The sequence below is a fragment of the Plectropomus leopardus genome, chromosome 3, assembly GCF_026936395.1.
Source record: "Plectropomus leopardus strain MGB_pleo_1.0 chromosome 3, ASM2693639v1, whole genome shotgun sequence".
NCBI classification, from domain to species: Eukaryota; Metazoa; Chordata; class Actinopteri; order Perciformes; family Serranidae; genus Plectropomus; species Plectropomus leopardus.
Genome location: NC_142178.1, coordinates 34,264,229 through 34,276,238, shown reverse-complemented (window position 1 = coordinate 34,276,238; position 12,010 = coordinate 34,264,229). Strand labels below are relative to the sequence as shown.

At 37.9% G+C, this 12,010-nt stretch overlaps 1 protein-coding gene across 1 annotated transcript; it reads left to right on the top strand.

The window, feature by feature from the left end:
- Positions 1–1,770: 1,770 nt before the first annotated feature.
- On the top strand, positions 1,771–11,989 carry tmc7 (transmembrane channel like 7). Its single transcript, XM_088074103.1, has 16 exons — positions 1,771–1,919; positions 3,127–3,388; positions 3,483–3,631; positions 3,793–3,948; positions 4,035–4,120; positions 4,890–5,035; positions 5,109–5,256; positions 6,589–6,771; positions 7,438–7,583; positions 7,876–7,990; positions 8,841–8,938; positions 9,239–9,422; positions 9,502–9,632; positions 10,580–10,735; positions 10,835–10,913; positions 11,049–11,989. The coding sequence occupies exons 1-16, from the start codon at positions 1,904–1,906 to the stop codon at positions 11,250–11,252; spliced, it is 2,259 nt and encodes a 752-aa protein (XP_087930229.1). The 5' UTR covers positions 1,771–1,903; the 3' UTR covers positions 11,253–11,989.
- The last annotated feature ends 21 nt before the right edge of the window (positions 11,990–12,010 follow it).

Genomic DNA, 12,010 nt, shown 5'->3' with positions numbered 1-12,010 from the left:
TTAAACCCCTAAGGTTGAAGTGTAATTTGCATCCGTATTAAGAGAGTGAATGGTGTGTGTGTGCTGTAGGTTGACCTGTGGAGGTGCAGAAAAGTCAATGTGTGTATGTGTGAATGCATGTACAGATGTATAGATGTGTAGATAGATGTATAGATAGATATATAGATAGATAGATGTACAGAAAGATCTACAGATTGGAAATAAGGAAAGAAGGAGAGAGAAATCCACAAACTTTTAAGAAGTCCTTTACAAGGAAGTGCTCTTGCAAATCGGATTTGATTACACACCTACTAAAGGAAAATTCTCAAACTACACACACAGTATTGTTTTGCATAACTGGTAAAGGTCAGACTACTCTTACATAAACATAACAAAAGTGCTCATCTATTCTCTTAAAAAAGTAGGATATTTCATGAATGTTTGCTCTCTGTCTTGAGATCGTATTTTCTCTTTTTCTCTCCTCCTGTTTAACCTTAAACACACACTCCCTTTCTTCTACAAATGACCACAAAGACAGAGCATGTAAAAAGAGTTGAACATTGTCTTCTTTGGACCTGGAGGGAAAAATAACCGATGATGTCACTGGGGGTTATCTTGGCATGAGACTTCAAATTTGTCCGTCATTATCAATAAATTCTGACGTAATGTTGTCTTCAAATGGAACTTGTGAGCTCGTGTTTATGACATGGGATGTTGTGAACACGACCTTGTGAACTCAGGGCTCTCAAAAAATGTACAAGGTTTTGAATACCACAACGGGTGCATTCAGACTCTTCTCATGAACACGGTAAAACCACATTTGAGTGCAGTATCATAACAAGTCTCTGAGGTACATGACAAATCTCACACTTGTGCAGGCAAGATTGTCTAAGTCCTTCCCAAACTTTAATATATGCCAAGTTCAGGTTGAATTCAATTTGTACGTAGAAACATTTATCAAGGTGTATTGTTTGTCTTAATATTGTTTATTTATTATAATTATAAACTTCATTTTTTTTATATTTCATTTGATCTTTTTACTTCCGACGTTTCGGTTGCTACGTACCAATAACCTCTTTATACACAAATCCTTCACTGCACAAGAATGTGTCCAGGACCAGCTTAATCTCTGTCTGCTCACAAGAGTAAAATAAGTAAAATTTAAAAAAAATAAATAAATAAAAATTAAAAAACACTTCAAATTTATAACAGACAGCATGGGATATTAGCTCATGGAGTTTGACAGACATGGGCATAGGTAAAGTCTAAAAAGATGGTATGCAGTTGCATTATGAGAATTGTAGGATGTAGCGTCTCTGGAGTTTGAGCATGAGTTTGACAATTTGCCCATCCAAATCTCAAAGTCTGCTGCATCAAATTGAATACATATTTTTATACTTTAATTTTTGAAAGTGTCTTTTCACTTACAATCACTGAGAATGCTACCCTTTAATAATTTCAAACTATTTATCTTTATTCTTATTCATTCATTTTTATAAATAAATAATTATTTTTAAATTGTTCTATTAATTTATTGTATTACTTTTTGTTTATTCATTTATTTGTTTGTTTGTTATTATTTATACTATTAATTCTGATTCTTTCATATTTTTTTAACCGTCTAACATAACTAAATAGATGAAGGATTGAAAATATTATTTTAAAAATATGTTTAATTAAATTAAAACCAGTAAAATTAGAATAAGCACTCGAAAAGGGTACAATAAAATGCCAAAAAATAAAACCCAGTGAGTGAGAGGTCGGAGCTGCTCCTGGATCCATATCCAGGAAGTTGTCTCCGGGAAGGACTGTTGTCTTCCTGACAGCGGAGAGTCAACTCCCTGTCCACAGAGTCTGCTAGGTTCATTGTTTGCAAACATTATTATTACGATAAATACATATTTTCTATTCAGAAACGAGAACGATGGAGGTCGACTCAGGTAAAGTCATCTACTTGAGTCTGCTGCTAACTGAGAAGTTAGCCTGGTTCATTAAAACTTAGTGCGGCGTTAGCTCAGCAGCTAGTAATGCTAACCTCAAAGTTAGTTCACAGAGCTGCTGACAGCTTTGACCTGGTCGTTAATGATTTGTTAAAATGTCTCTGAAGCTAAAGTTACGGTGTTTAAAGAGTTGTTTGGTTTTGTTTGAGTCTCGTCAGTGTTACGTGTCGAAACTCCGCGGTTGGCATTTTTACCTGCTGACTTTGCGTCTTGGCTACGACATCCTCTTTTGTTTATAAAGCGCAACAAACATAAAGCTTAGTTTGTTTTATCGCTTTAGGAACATATTTTAATAACTAGAAGCAACATCTTGTCATATTAACACAAATTACAACATAACATACATTAACGTGTATAAGATACTCTTCGGATGTAATAGTAATAATAATTAAAGCGCTATCTTAATCTCTCTGTTTTTAAATGTTGTTTTGTTTGTAATCCATGTCATTGTGGTTTTTTTTGTGAGGCCAAAGACAATTTTTTACATTTTGGACAAATAAAGATCTAATCTAATTTAATCAATCTAGTCTAATAATATTTTTTTCTTATTATTAATATTATTATTGTAAAGTTTATTTTTATTGCACTTATCAGAGCAACGTTACATTAAGTGCTTTATACATGAAATCACAATAAAACACATACAAAGGACACGCATTTTAAAAGCAAAAATACAACTCAGAAGAAAACTATGAAAACAGTGATTGAATTTAAAATCAAACAGCAGTGCAAGACTTAAGTTATCTTAGGAGTATTGTACAGTATAATAATAAAAATAATAATAATAATAACAATCCTTTAAAGAGAAATCTTAGGAACACCTTTTAATAAAAGTAAGTCTTCAGAAGTGACTTTAAAGAAGATAGTTATGTAGCAAACCAGAGGCTGTGTGACGATTCACATATTGGTGGTGGGTGACATATTTGCCAGCAGGAGCGTTTATTTCTCCAGTGTGTTCTAGTAGTTGTACATTTTCTACCTCTTGAGAAAAAGCAAACACCACAGTCCCTTTTCTTCTGTTTTCTCTGATCATATGACAGTGTAGTATTTGCATCCTCCTACTGCATAGACAGCCTAATTATTAATTAGACAGCAGTAAAACACTTAAACTCTGTAAGATCTAATCGTATTTATTCTCCTTTTCTAGTCTTCTACACTGATAATAGTGGAAGAGTCAGTAACCCTCTGTTGGACCAGCTCCCCAGCTACCAGTCCCTGCTGTACCGCAGGAAGTCGTCCGCTACCGGCAGCAAACGTAGGAACAGCTCTAGAGGCAGACTTGGTTCTTCGGGCAGCGGGAAATGGGGCATTAACACGTTCAAAAGACATCGGGAGAAACACAAGACTCACACGGAGCACAGACCCATCAGGGAACTGGCCAAGAGCATGGCAGAGAAACGCAGAGACAAGTAGGAAAGATGTTTTTAGAGTTCAAAAATTATTTGTTTTTTATTCTTTAAAAGTTCTCAAACCGACAGTGTGCGTTTGACTGTTACTTTTTAGAACACAGCGCTTGGAGGAAGATCGAGAGCTCAGCAAAGTGAGACAGTTGAAGCAAAACACCAGCAGGTACCTGAGGAGGCTGAGGGATGATGCCCAGGAATGGCTGAACTCCCTGAAGCTCTGGAGGGGAGACATCCACCTGATAGAGGGTGAGAGATGAAAGCTGTAATGGACTGTCAGAAAACTATATCTTAAGCCTCAGAGGCATTTATTGATTTCTGCTTGGATGGTCGACATGAGTAAATATACTCCCGCTCTAACAGAAAGTGTACCAATTGTGGTTTTGTTTCTTCTCTTTTACTCTCAACAGGGACGTTTGGCACAGGGATCCTGTCTTACTTCTCCTTCCTGCGCTACCTGGTCATGCTCAACTTGATCATCTTTCTGCTCATGTTCAGCTTTGTCATGTTGCCCATCATCATCGCCCCCAGTGTTTCTGGAAATATCACCTACAACCAGAATGAGGGTGAGAGGACGCTTGTTTGTTGCAGCTTTAAGCATAAACCAGGCATAGAATCATCTTATTTTTTTCTTTCCTGTGTTTTGCTACAGGAAGTGTGTGCAGCTGGTATCCAAGCAGCGCCCGGCGAGGTCTGGTCATCTTTCATGAGCACATCACAGATCTGCTGTCTGGTGGAGTAAGTCCTTTATTAACACACTGCCTTATTTGGAATTAGTTGCCGATCACACTGTCGCAAATGAAGCGTTGCCAGCAAAACCATCATTTCCCTATGGTACAGCGTGCCTGCTGCGCATAAAAGTTCAAATATTTTCAACTTTTCCGCTCAAGGCATGGAGTCGCACCTCTCGTCAGTGTCACTTCTGGCAACGTCCACATAGCCACACTCCACAGGCGCTCCCAGAGGTTTTTCCAGATGCACTTCCAAGGCGTTTTAGGAGTGGTCATGCCTTGAGCGATGCGTCTTTCTCACAGGGATGCGATTATTTCTGGACCAACCTTAACTTAAACTTGTATGTTGGTTTTGTTAAATAGTTTCTCATATTCAAATAATTGACAGAAAATAGAGAGTTTAGATTGTTGTTTTTCTTTCCCAATTCTGGTCATTTCTGATCCATTCGTGACTCATATGTTAGTACCTGCAAATGTCCCTTATTACATCCTTTCTGTGTGTATATATGTTTAAGGAATGGTATCCTTATAGTTAGTGGGGTTTTTTTGTTGTTGTTTTCTTTTGCATCTTCTCTTTTGTTTTTGGATAAGTATCTTTAAACTTTTACTTTTTTTTAAAAAAAAAATCTTTTCAATTGCACAAATGAAACCTAACACATTTTGGAACTGTAATTGCACTGTAATTTGAGCATCTGTTAATAAAAATAAAGAAATGGGGGGCCCTGGAGTAAAGCTTAGTTTGATTTTCTCACTCAGCTTTTGTTTTTAATCTGCAGGGCTTCCTGGAGCAGACTTATCTTTTCTACGGCTACTACAAGGTGGACAAAATATATTTTCCGAAGACCACGTATAATTTGCCGCTGGCCTACCTGATGGTCACCATCGCCTACCTGATCCTCAGTCTAATCTGGATTGTTAAAAGGTACTGAAAAGGCAAGAATCATGAGGGATTAAATTCAGTGTGTGGAATGTTGTTAACTTTGAATTTCTCCTAGGTCTGCCACAGGATTCAAACGCAACCTGGTTCAGGACGAGGATCGCTTTCAGAGTTTTTGCAACAAGATATTTGCTGGCTGGGACTTCTGCATCACCAATGAGAACGCAGTGAGGCTGAAGAGAAGCAGTTTGCTCTATGAGCTCAGGGTTAGTGGATCATTTCTCTTAAACAAGAGGATTTATGGGACATAATTTAGCAGGAACGGCAAGGTATCAGTGGGTGTGTTTAAATGCTCAGTTTCATGTAAACCTAAATAGTAGTTTTGGGTGTATTTTTTAGGGCTGACACCTTTTGTTGATACGCTTATGTCCAGCCAAATTCTCATTGGTCCAGCTGGTATTACTTTCTTGAAGCTGTTTGTCCACCTTGAGCGTTTTTCTCAGCTGAAACACCAACTTTGTTCAGCAGTAGCATATTTATGGGACGGTTGGTCTTTGTGATATTTTTCCTGCCTCTCCATTATGAGCAGACGTTGAGGTAAAAAAGTGGCAATAAGGAGCACAGCATTTTACCCAAAGTTTTAACATTTTTTAGACTCATTTTCAATCAGAAAAACTGAGAAAAAAAAACCCAGAAAACATTCAGTGTTGCATTTATCAGTGTGGATTTATATTGCAAACTCTCCAAAAAGACACTGCAGTTCAAGGCTGGATTACAAAGCCTCTGAAAGGGATTCTAGCACACTGTAGTCATTTTTGCACAAAGGTTAACTTAGCTTCTGGGCAGAAAAAGTACCCGTGTGACCCATGCAGCGTTCCAGGAGATATTTAACGTTAGGAACGTTATGTTGTATGTAGCATAATCGACTCCAACTGCAACTTCTGTTTTATCGAGTGTCAGATTTCCCTAGTCTTGTTCAGCGGTTAGTGGTGAGACGGACTCGCACACACAGCTCAGCTGAAAAAGCACTTCTTCTGTGATACATTACGCACTGTATTATTTAATAACATAACATTAGACATTACAGATACTTTCACTTGCCTGATTGGACAACTGCATGGCGATGATGATGATTATTATTGATATTAGTATTATGACTGAACACAGAGTCTTTAATGTCCAGCCCTGTGACAGGAAGAAAACGCTTGGTGGACAGTCAACGCTACTATGTAGAACACACGCAGTGCCCTGTGGTGGATTTTGTGAATCTATAGATAACCTGCAGGTTTATTTACCGTGTAATAGTCAGTTGGTTGAAGATAAGCAGAATTTTAGTCCACCATGATTTTCCTTGGTTAACTTCGGCTCAAGCGTTTTTTGGTGGATATGACTGTGCAAAGTAGAGAGCTTTATAAAATACAGAGGGACTTTGATTTCTATCTCTCATTTCCTTCAGTATGTTGTAATTTTTTTAGCCTTTTCAGAAAGCTGATGGAGTGTCTCTCCCTCAGAAATTACTTTGTTGTTGCAAATGTGTAATTTATGTATCCGTTGAATGTTTACCTGTAATCTAAAACTGCATGTTTTTATGTGTCCAGACAGATTTGGAGGAGGAGAGGATCAAACAGAAAATAGCAGACCGCACCCGCAAAGAGAAGTGTCGAATATACCTCATCCGCCTCATTCTCAACCTTTTTGTCATCGCCGTACTGGCCGCTTGCTTCTACAGCATTTCTGTTGCCACAATCTTCTCCCAAAAAGTCCAGCTGGATAAGATTAAGGTAATGAAAGATGGCCTCCATTTCAGTCCTTTATTATGATCCTTCTGCTCGTCTCTACTGGAAACTTAATTTAAACTTTAAACTAGTTTTCGTTCAAGTAATATCACCTGTGTTTCACTTTTTTGTGTAACTCTTTAACCCTTTGAAACCTGGATCGGCATCACTTCTGTTGGGCTGCATTCAGATACCTCTCACAAGTATTTGAACCTATGAACCCTGAGCAAGTTGGTTTGATTTCATTTGAAAGCATGGGGAAAAAAGTACTGCAGAAAATTAGTAGATTTTGAAAACTATTATTTTAAAATGTCTAGAAAACTGTATTTCCAGCTATCATAATTCTATATTTAAAATTATTTTCACAGAATTATTGTTTTCTATTCTTTTTGTTTTTTTCATTTTTGTTTGTTTGTTTGTGTTTGGACTAATTTTAAGGCAATTTCAATTTTCTTTCATTTTCTATACTTTTTAGTAATTTCTCCTTGAGTTGCTCATTGCTTTCTTCCTGTGTTTTTTGAAAGAAATTAGGCCAAATTGCCCAGGTTTCAAAGAGTTTTTTTTTTTTCAAAGAGATTTGGACTAAATTCACTCAAAAACTTTAAACAGACATCAGTAAGCTTTAAAGGTAATTAAGGAAATTCTCTAATGAAACTTTTTGCTTGTTTGCAGGAGAATTTCATTGTGGATCTCATCTACGAGTATCTCCCCTCAATTGTTATCACCATGGCCAACTTCATCACCCCGCTCCTCTTCTCCGTTATCATCAATTATGAGGATTACTCACCCGCCTTCGAGATCCGCTTCACTCTCATGAGGTACAGTGGATTACCATTCACTCACCACTTACTCATCCTTTCTTTCAGTGGTCATACTAACTTGATAAATAGGTGCATAAAGAGACAAATACTATCTGGAAAAAACTGTGCAAAAGGAGTGTGTAAAACTTGCGTTCATTCTGCCAAGAGTTAATCTTCCCTGAGAGTGTGCGAGCCCTCCTTTTCATACTGGTACATTGCTTGACATTTTGAAAGCATTTATAGCTGTACAGACATGTGTTTTTATTGTGAAATGCTCAATATTTTCCTTTCTCCTTCTTATTTTTCTCAGGTGCGTCTTCATGCGGTTGACGAGTATCGGGGTTTTGCTCTTCTCTCTCTGGTATCAGATCACTAAATGTGAAACGGATCCCTGCATCTGCGGCTATAACCATAAGCTTTACTCTGTAAGTCATTTTTTTGTGTTACAACTCAGTTAACAATGATTCCTTGAAATAAAACACAGGTGCCAGCATCAACCTCACTTTTATTTCTGTCATGCATACCTGTTAGGGCTTATTTTCTAAATGCAACTTTAGCAACAAACACATCACTGAAGGCTGTGATATTGCATTTTGAATATAGTTATAGTGTATTTAATCACAGTCTGACCAATCAGACAGAGCCCACACTGTTAGGCATCATGTGATCAGTGAGAATCTTCACACATATGGGAGATTTATTAGATTAGTGCTTCCGTTTTAGTCTTCACGGTTGAAGGACGAAAGTGTGACTATGAGCACAGATGAGTGTGAATGCCTGAGAGAAATTGGTGCCTAAAAAGAAATGCCATGTCAGCCGTCAGGCAATATTTTGAATACAGAAGAGAACAACAAGCACAGTTACTGTGCAAGTCTAAGTCAAGACCTGAGCAACTTTATCTGTTTATGCAGCCCTAATACCTGTAACTGAATGCTTAAATGATTTCCTGAAACTATGTATGGGGTTGCAAAGCTATTAAGATTTTATTATTTAATTTTATAATTTTAATCATTTAAATCTTTTTAAATTTATATTAATCAGAGTGGTAAGTTTTTCGTCTTAATCAAAATGCAAGCCATTTGTAAGTGAGCTCTATATTTGTTTAGTTCCCAGTCTCTGAATTGGGTTTTTAGTATAAAATGAATTTTTTAACTGTAACACGTGGTGGAAGTGATCCTGGGAAGTGTCTCAGAAATTCTCCCTCCAGTCTTATGGTAATATATTTATAGTACTTAATATATGTGTCTCTGTCTGCCTCTTTGTCGTTGTCCACAGTGCTGGGAGACCCGTGTGGGCCAGGAGATGTACAAACTCACCATCTTTGACTTTATCATCATAGTCGCAGTCACCATTTTTGTGGAGTTTCCCAGAAAGTAAGTCCTCATCTAACAAAAAAAAAGAAATCATCATCTAAATAGAACCTTAAAAACTGTTATCAGTCTAGTTTTGTGGCGAATATATGACCATTAAAACATATCAAGATGTTTGGACGTTTAAAATTAACATATTTTACTTTTTTTAAAGCCTTGCTTAAATCTGATATGTATTTTATTCTGTGTCATCCCAAATACATTTCTTGTGTTTCCTTTGGTAATGCCTCTAGGTGGAAGTCTTTCTCAGCCGTAGTTCTGTAGTCATTTGTAACTGTCCTTGTGTTGCTCTGTCCTGCTCAGGCTGATAGTGAAGTACTGTGACTGTGGCCTGGTGAAGTGGTGGGGCCAGCAGGAGTTTGCTATCCCTCAGAATGTGCTGGAGATCGTCTACGGACAGACCATCTGCTGGATCGGCACCTTCTACAGCCCAATGCTGCCCGCCATCTGCACTATTAAATACTTCTTTATTTTCTATATCAAAAAGGTGAGTTTATATTACAATTTTTTCATGGATTGAAACCAGATGTTGTGGATGTTTCCAGAGTTAACTGTTTGCTTTGTAGGTGTCATTGATGAACAACTGCCGTCCAGCCACACGCCCCTTCCGAGCTTCCAGCTCCAACTTTTTCTTCCTGGCGGTGCTGCTGATCGGCCTGGCTCTGGCCTGTGTGCCCGTCATCTTCAGTGTGGCACAGTGAGTAATGCACTGTTGATGACCATAATCTGTTGGATAATACTTCCATTTTTGTCACACAAATTTTACTGTTAAATACACATGAAGACAAGATATTTCTGCACAAAAAATCTGTAAACTATCAAATGACTGCAGTAGTCACGGGTATATATTGCCCCCAATCAGCATTTATGCAAAAACAGCATAGTGGCTTTGGCACAGAGGTAGAGTGGGTCATCCTCTAATCAGAAAGTCAGTGGTTTGATTCCCTGTTCCTCCAATCAACATGCTGAAGTATCCTTGGGCAAGATGCTGAACCCCAAATTGCTCCCGATGCTGCGCCATCAGAGTGTGAGTGCTTACTGAGTAGCATTTTGCAACGTGTACAGCAGCCTCAGCCACCATTGTGTGAATTTGTGTGTGAATGGATGAATGTGACATGTATTGTGAAAGCGCTTTGAGTGGTCGGAGGACTTTAAAAGCTCTATACAAGTGCAGTCCATTTACCATTTACCATGACATCATGAACACGCTGCTTTTAGCCCTTTAACTGACAAGGTGCAGTAATGTGCCACAATTCACTACCACTGTCTCTACCTAAGCAGCACTAAAACATCGATCCGCATTAGTCTCCACCGAGTCTAAAAGAGAGAATAAATTAGAATGAGATATATAAAGAAAAGTCACCACCGGAAAGTTTTCACAGACAGCTGTCCATGCTGCTGTCTACTGAAACAATCACATACACACACACACATACTCGTCTGCTGCAGAGCCGTGTACACTCTACTGGTAATGGGAAATCAGTCTATGGCATATTTTAGCGGGTTTACCCATGTTTAAAAACCTGGTTGCATGCACTAACTTTAGTAGAAAAAGGACATAAATAAAAGAAGCACTGCTCATTGCCACTGCTTACATGTTTCACTTGGCATATACACTCATTCACCTCCTCTCTTGTCACACAGAATAAACTCCTCCCAGGCCTGTGGACCATTTGTGAATTACAGCACCTCCTGGGAGGTGCTGCCAGTTACAGTATCTGAGCTGCCAGATGGAATCAGAAAGCTCCTCTATGCTCTCTCGTCAGAGGCCTTCGCCGTCTCCTTCTTTGTGTTCACATGGTATGTGCTTCAGTCAGGTATTCTAGCATTTATTCACAATAAGTGTTTTTTTTTCTCTCTGTTGTTTTAATTTAAACACTTTTATATCTTCCCCTGCAGTTTGGCCATGTTTTATGTGATCGCACTAGCTGGAGCTCACAAAAGAGTTATTAAGCAGCTAAGAGAGCAGCTAGCTATGGTAGGTTTACTCAAAATCTGTCTTTGTTTAATTTCTTTTTCTTTATTCTCTCTTTTCTTAAAATACATTAACTATGCTTTATTATTTGAGTCACTACCAAAATTGAGATCTACTATCTATCGTTTTATGTCCCAGGAGGGCCGTGATAAGCGTTTCCTGATCCAAAAGCTGTGCCAGGCCCAGAGGCTGTCTTCTATCAAATCCCCAGTGTCCAAATCTCAGCCCCGCAGCAGCAGCAGCAGCAGGAGCAGCCCCAGCTACCACACCAGCTTCGCCAGCAATTTCAGTGAAAGTGTGTTCCTGGCACACTCACCTCCTGACTCCTCCACACACGTGTGAGGCGAGGGCCTGATATTAAAAGACCATAACACAATACAAGCCAGGACAGGTGGACTGGAGGTGAAAACTGTTTGAATTGATTTCTTAAATTTATTATTTGAATTTTGAGAACAACTTGGGAGCTTCTATGGACCTGCTTACTGTAATGTGTCATCTCTGTGTTCGTTTGTTGACAATCTGACTATTATAAAACTAATAAGTATTTTTAACCAAAACAGTCATTGCGGTTTAGATTTCTTTTGTGGTGTTTTTCTCTGCTGTATGTATATACTGACATCTTTTCCTTCTGAGAAGGACTTGAATACTAAAACCACTGGAGATGGGAAATCTTTTTGAATATTATGCACTTTAAATGTATTAACACTACTATTTTCTTACTTGTACAACTTTTGTTTTTACGGAACAGTGTGCTCATTATGCATCTTGTGCATTTTTACATCTATCCTATAATGTTATTTTTAACAACTGAGGTGGTGTGATAATGTGAGGAACTAACACATTTCAAAATACTAAACTGTAACTGTGTTTTTTTATTTTTATTTTTTTTAACTGTGACTTCATTGTTTTTCCTTTTGTTGGAAGATTTTATATAGATTTCCCAACAGTCTACATCATAAACACTATACATAAATATTTTTTAGTTTGGGGAATATATGCTGTTTTACTTTATTATGAGGCATTGTGGTGACTGCCTTTAATATTAAAATGTTTACATGTAAAATAAATATTAAAAAATGTGAATTGTTTCTTCCTTTTAA

What these genes read in the sequence shown, in the direction of transcription:
- tmc7 (XM_088074103.1), top strand. An exon ending in CACCTACAACCAGAATGAGG is followed by an intron (nt 3,949 to 4,034) that starts GTGAGAGGACGC and finishes GTTTTGCTACAG; the next exon opens with GAAGTGTGTGCAGCTGGTAT. An exon ending in TAAGAGAGCAGCTAGCTATG is followed by an intron (nt 10,914 to 11,048) that starts GTAGGTTTACTC and finishes TTTATGTCCCAG; the next exon opens with GAGGGCCGTGATAAGCGTTT.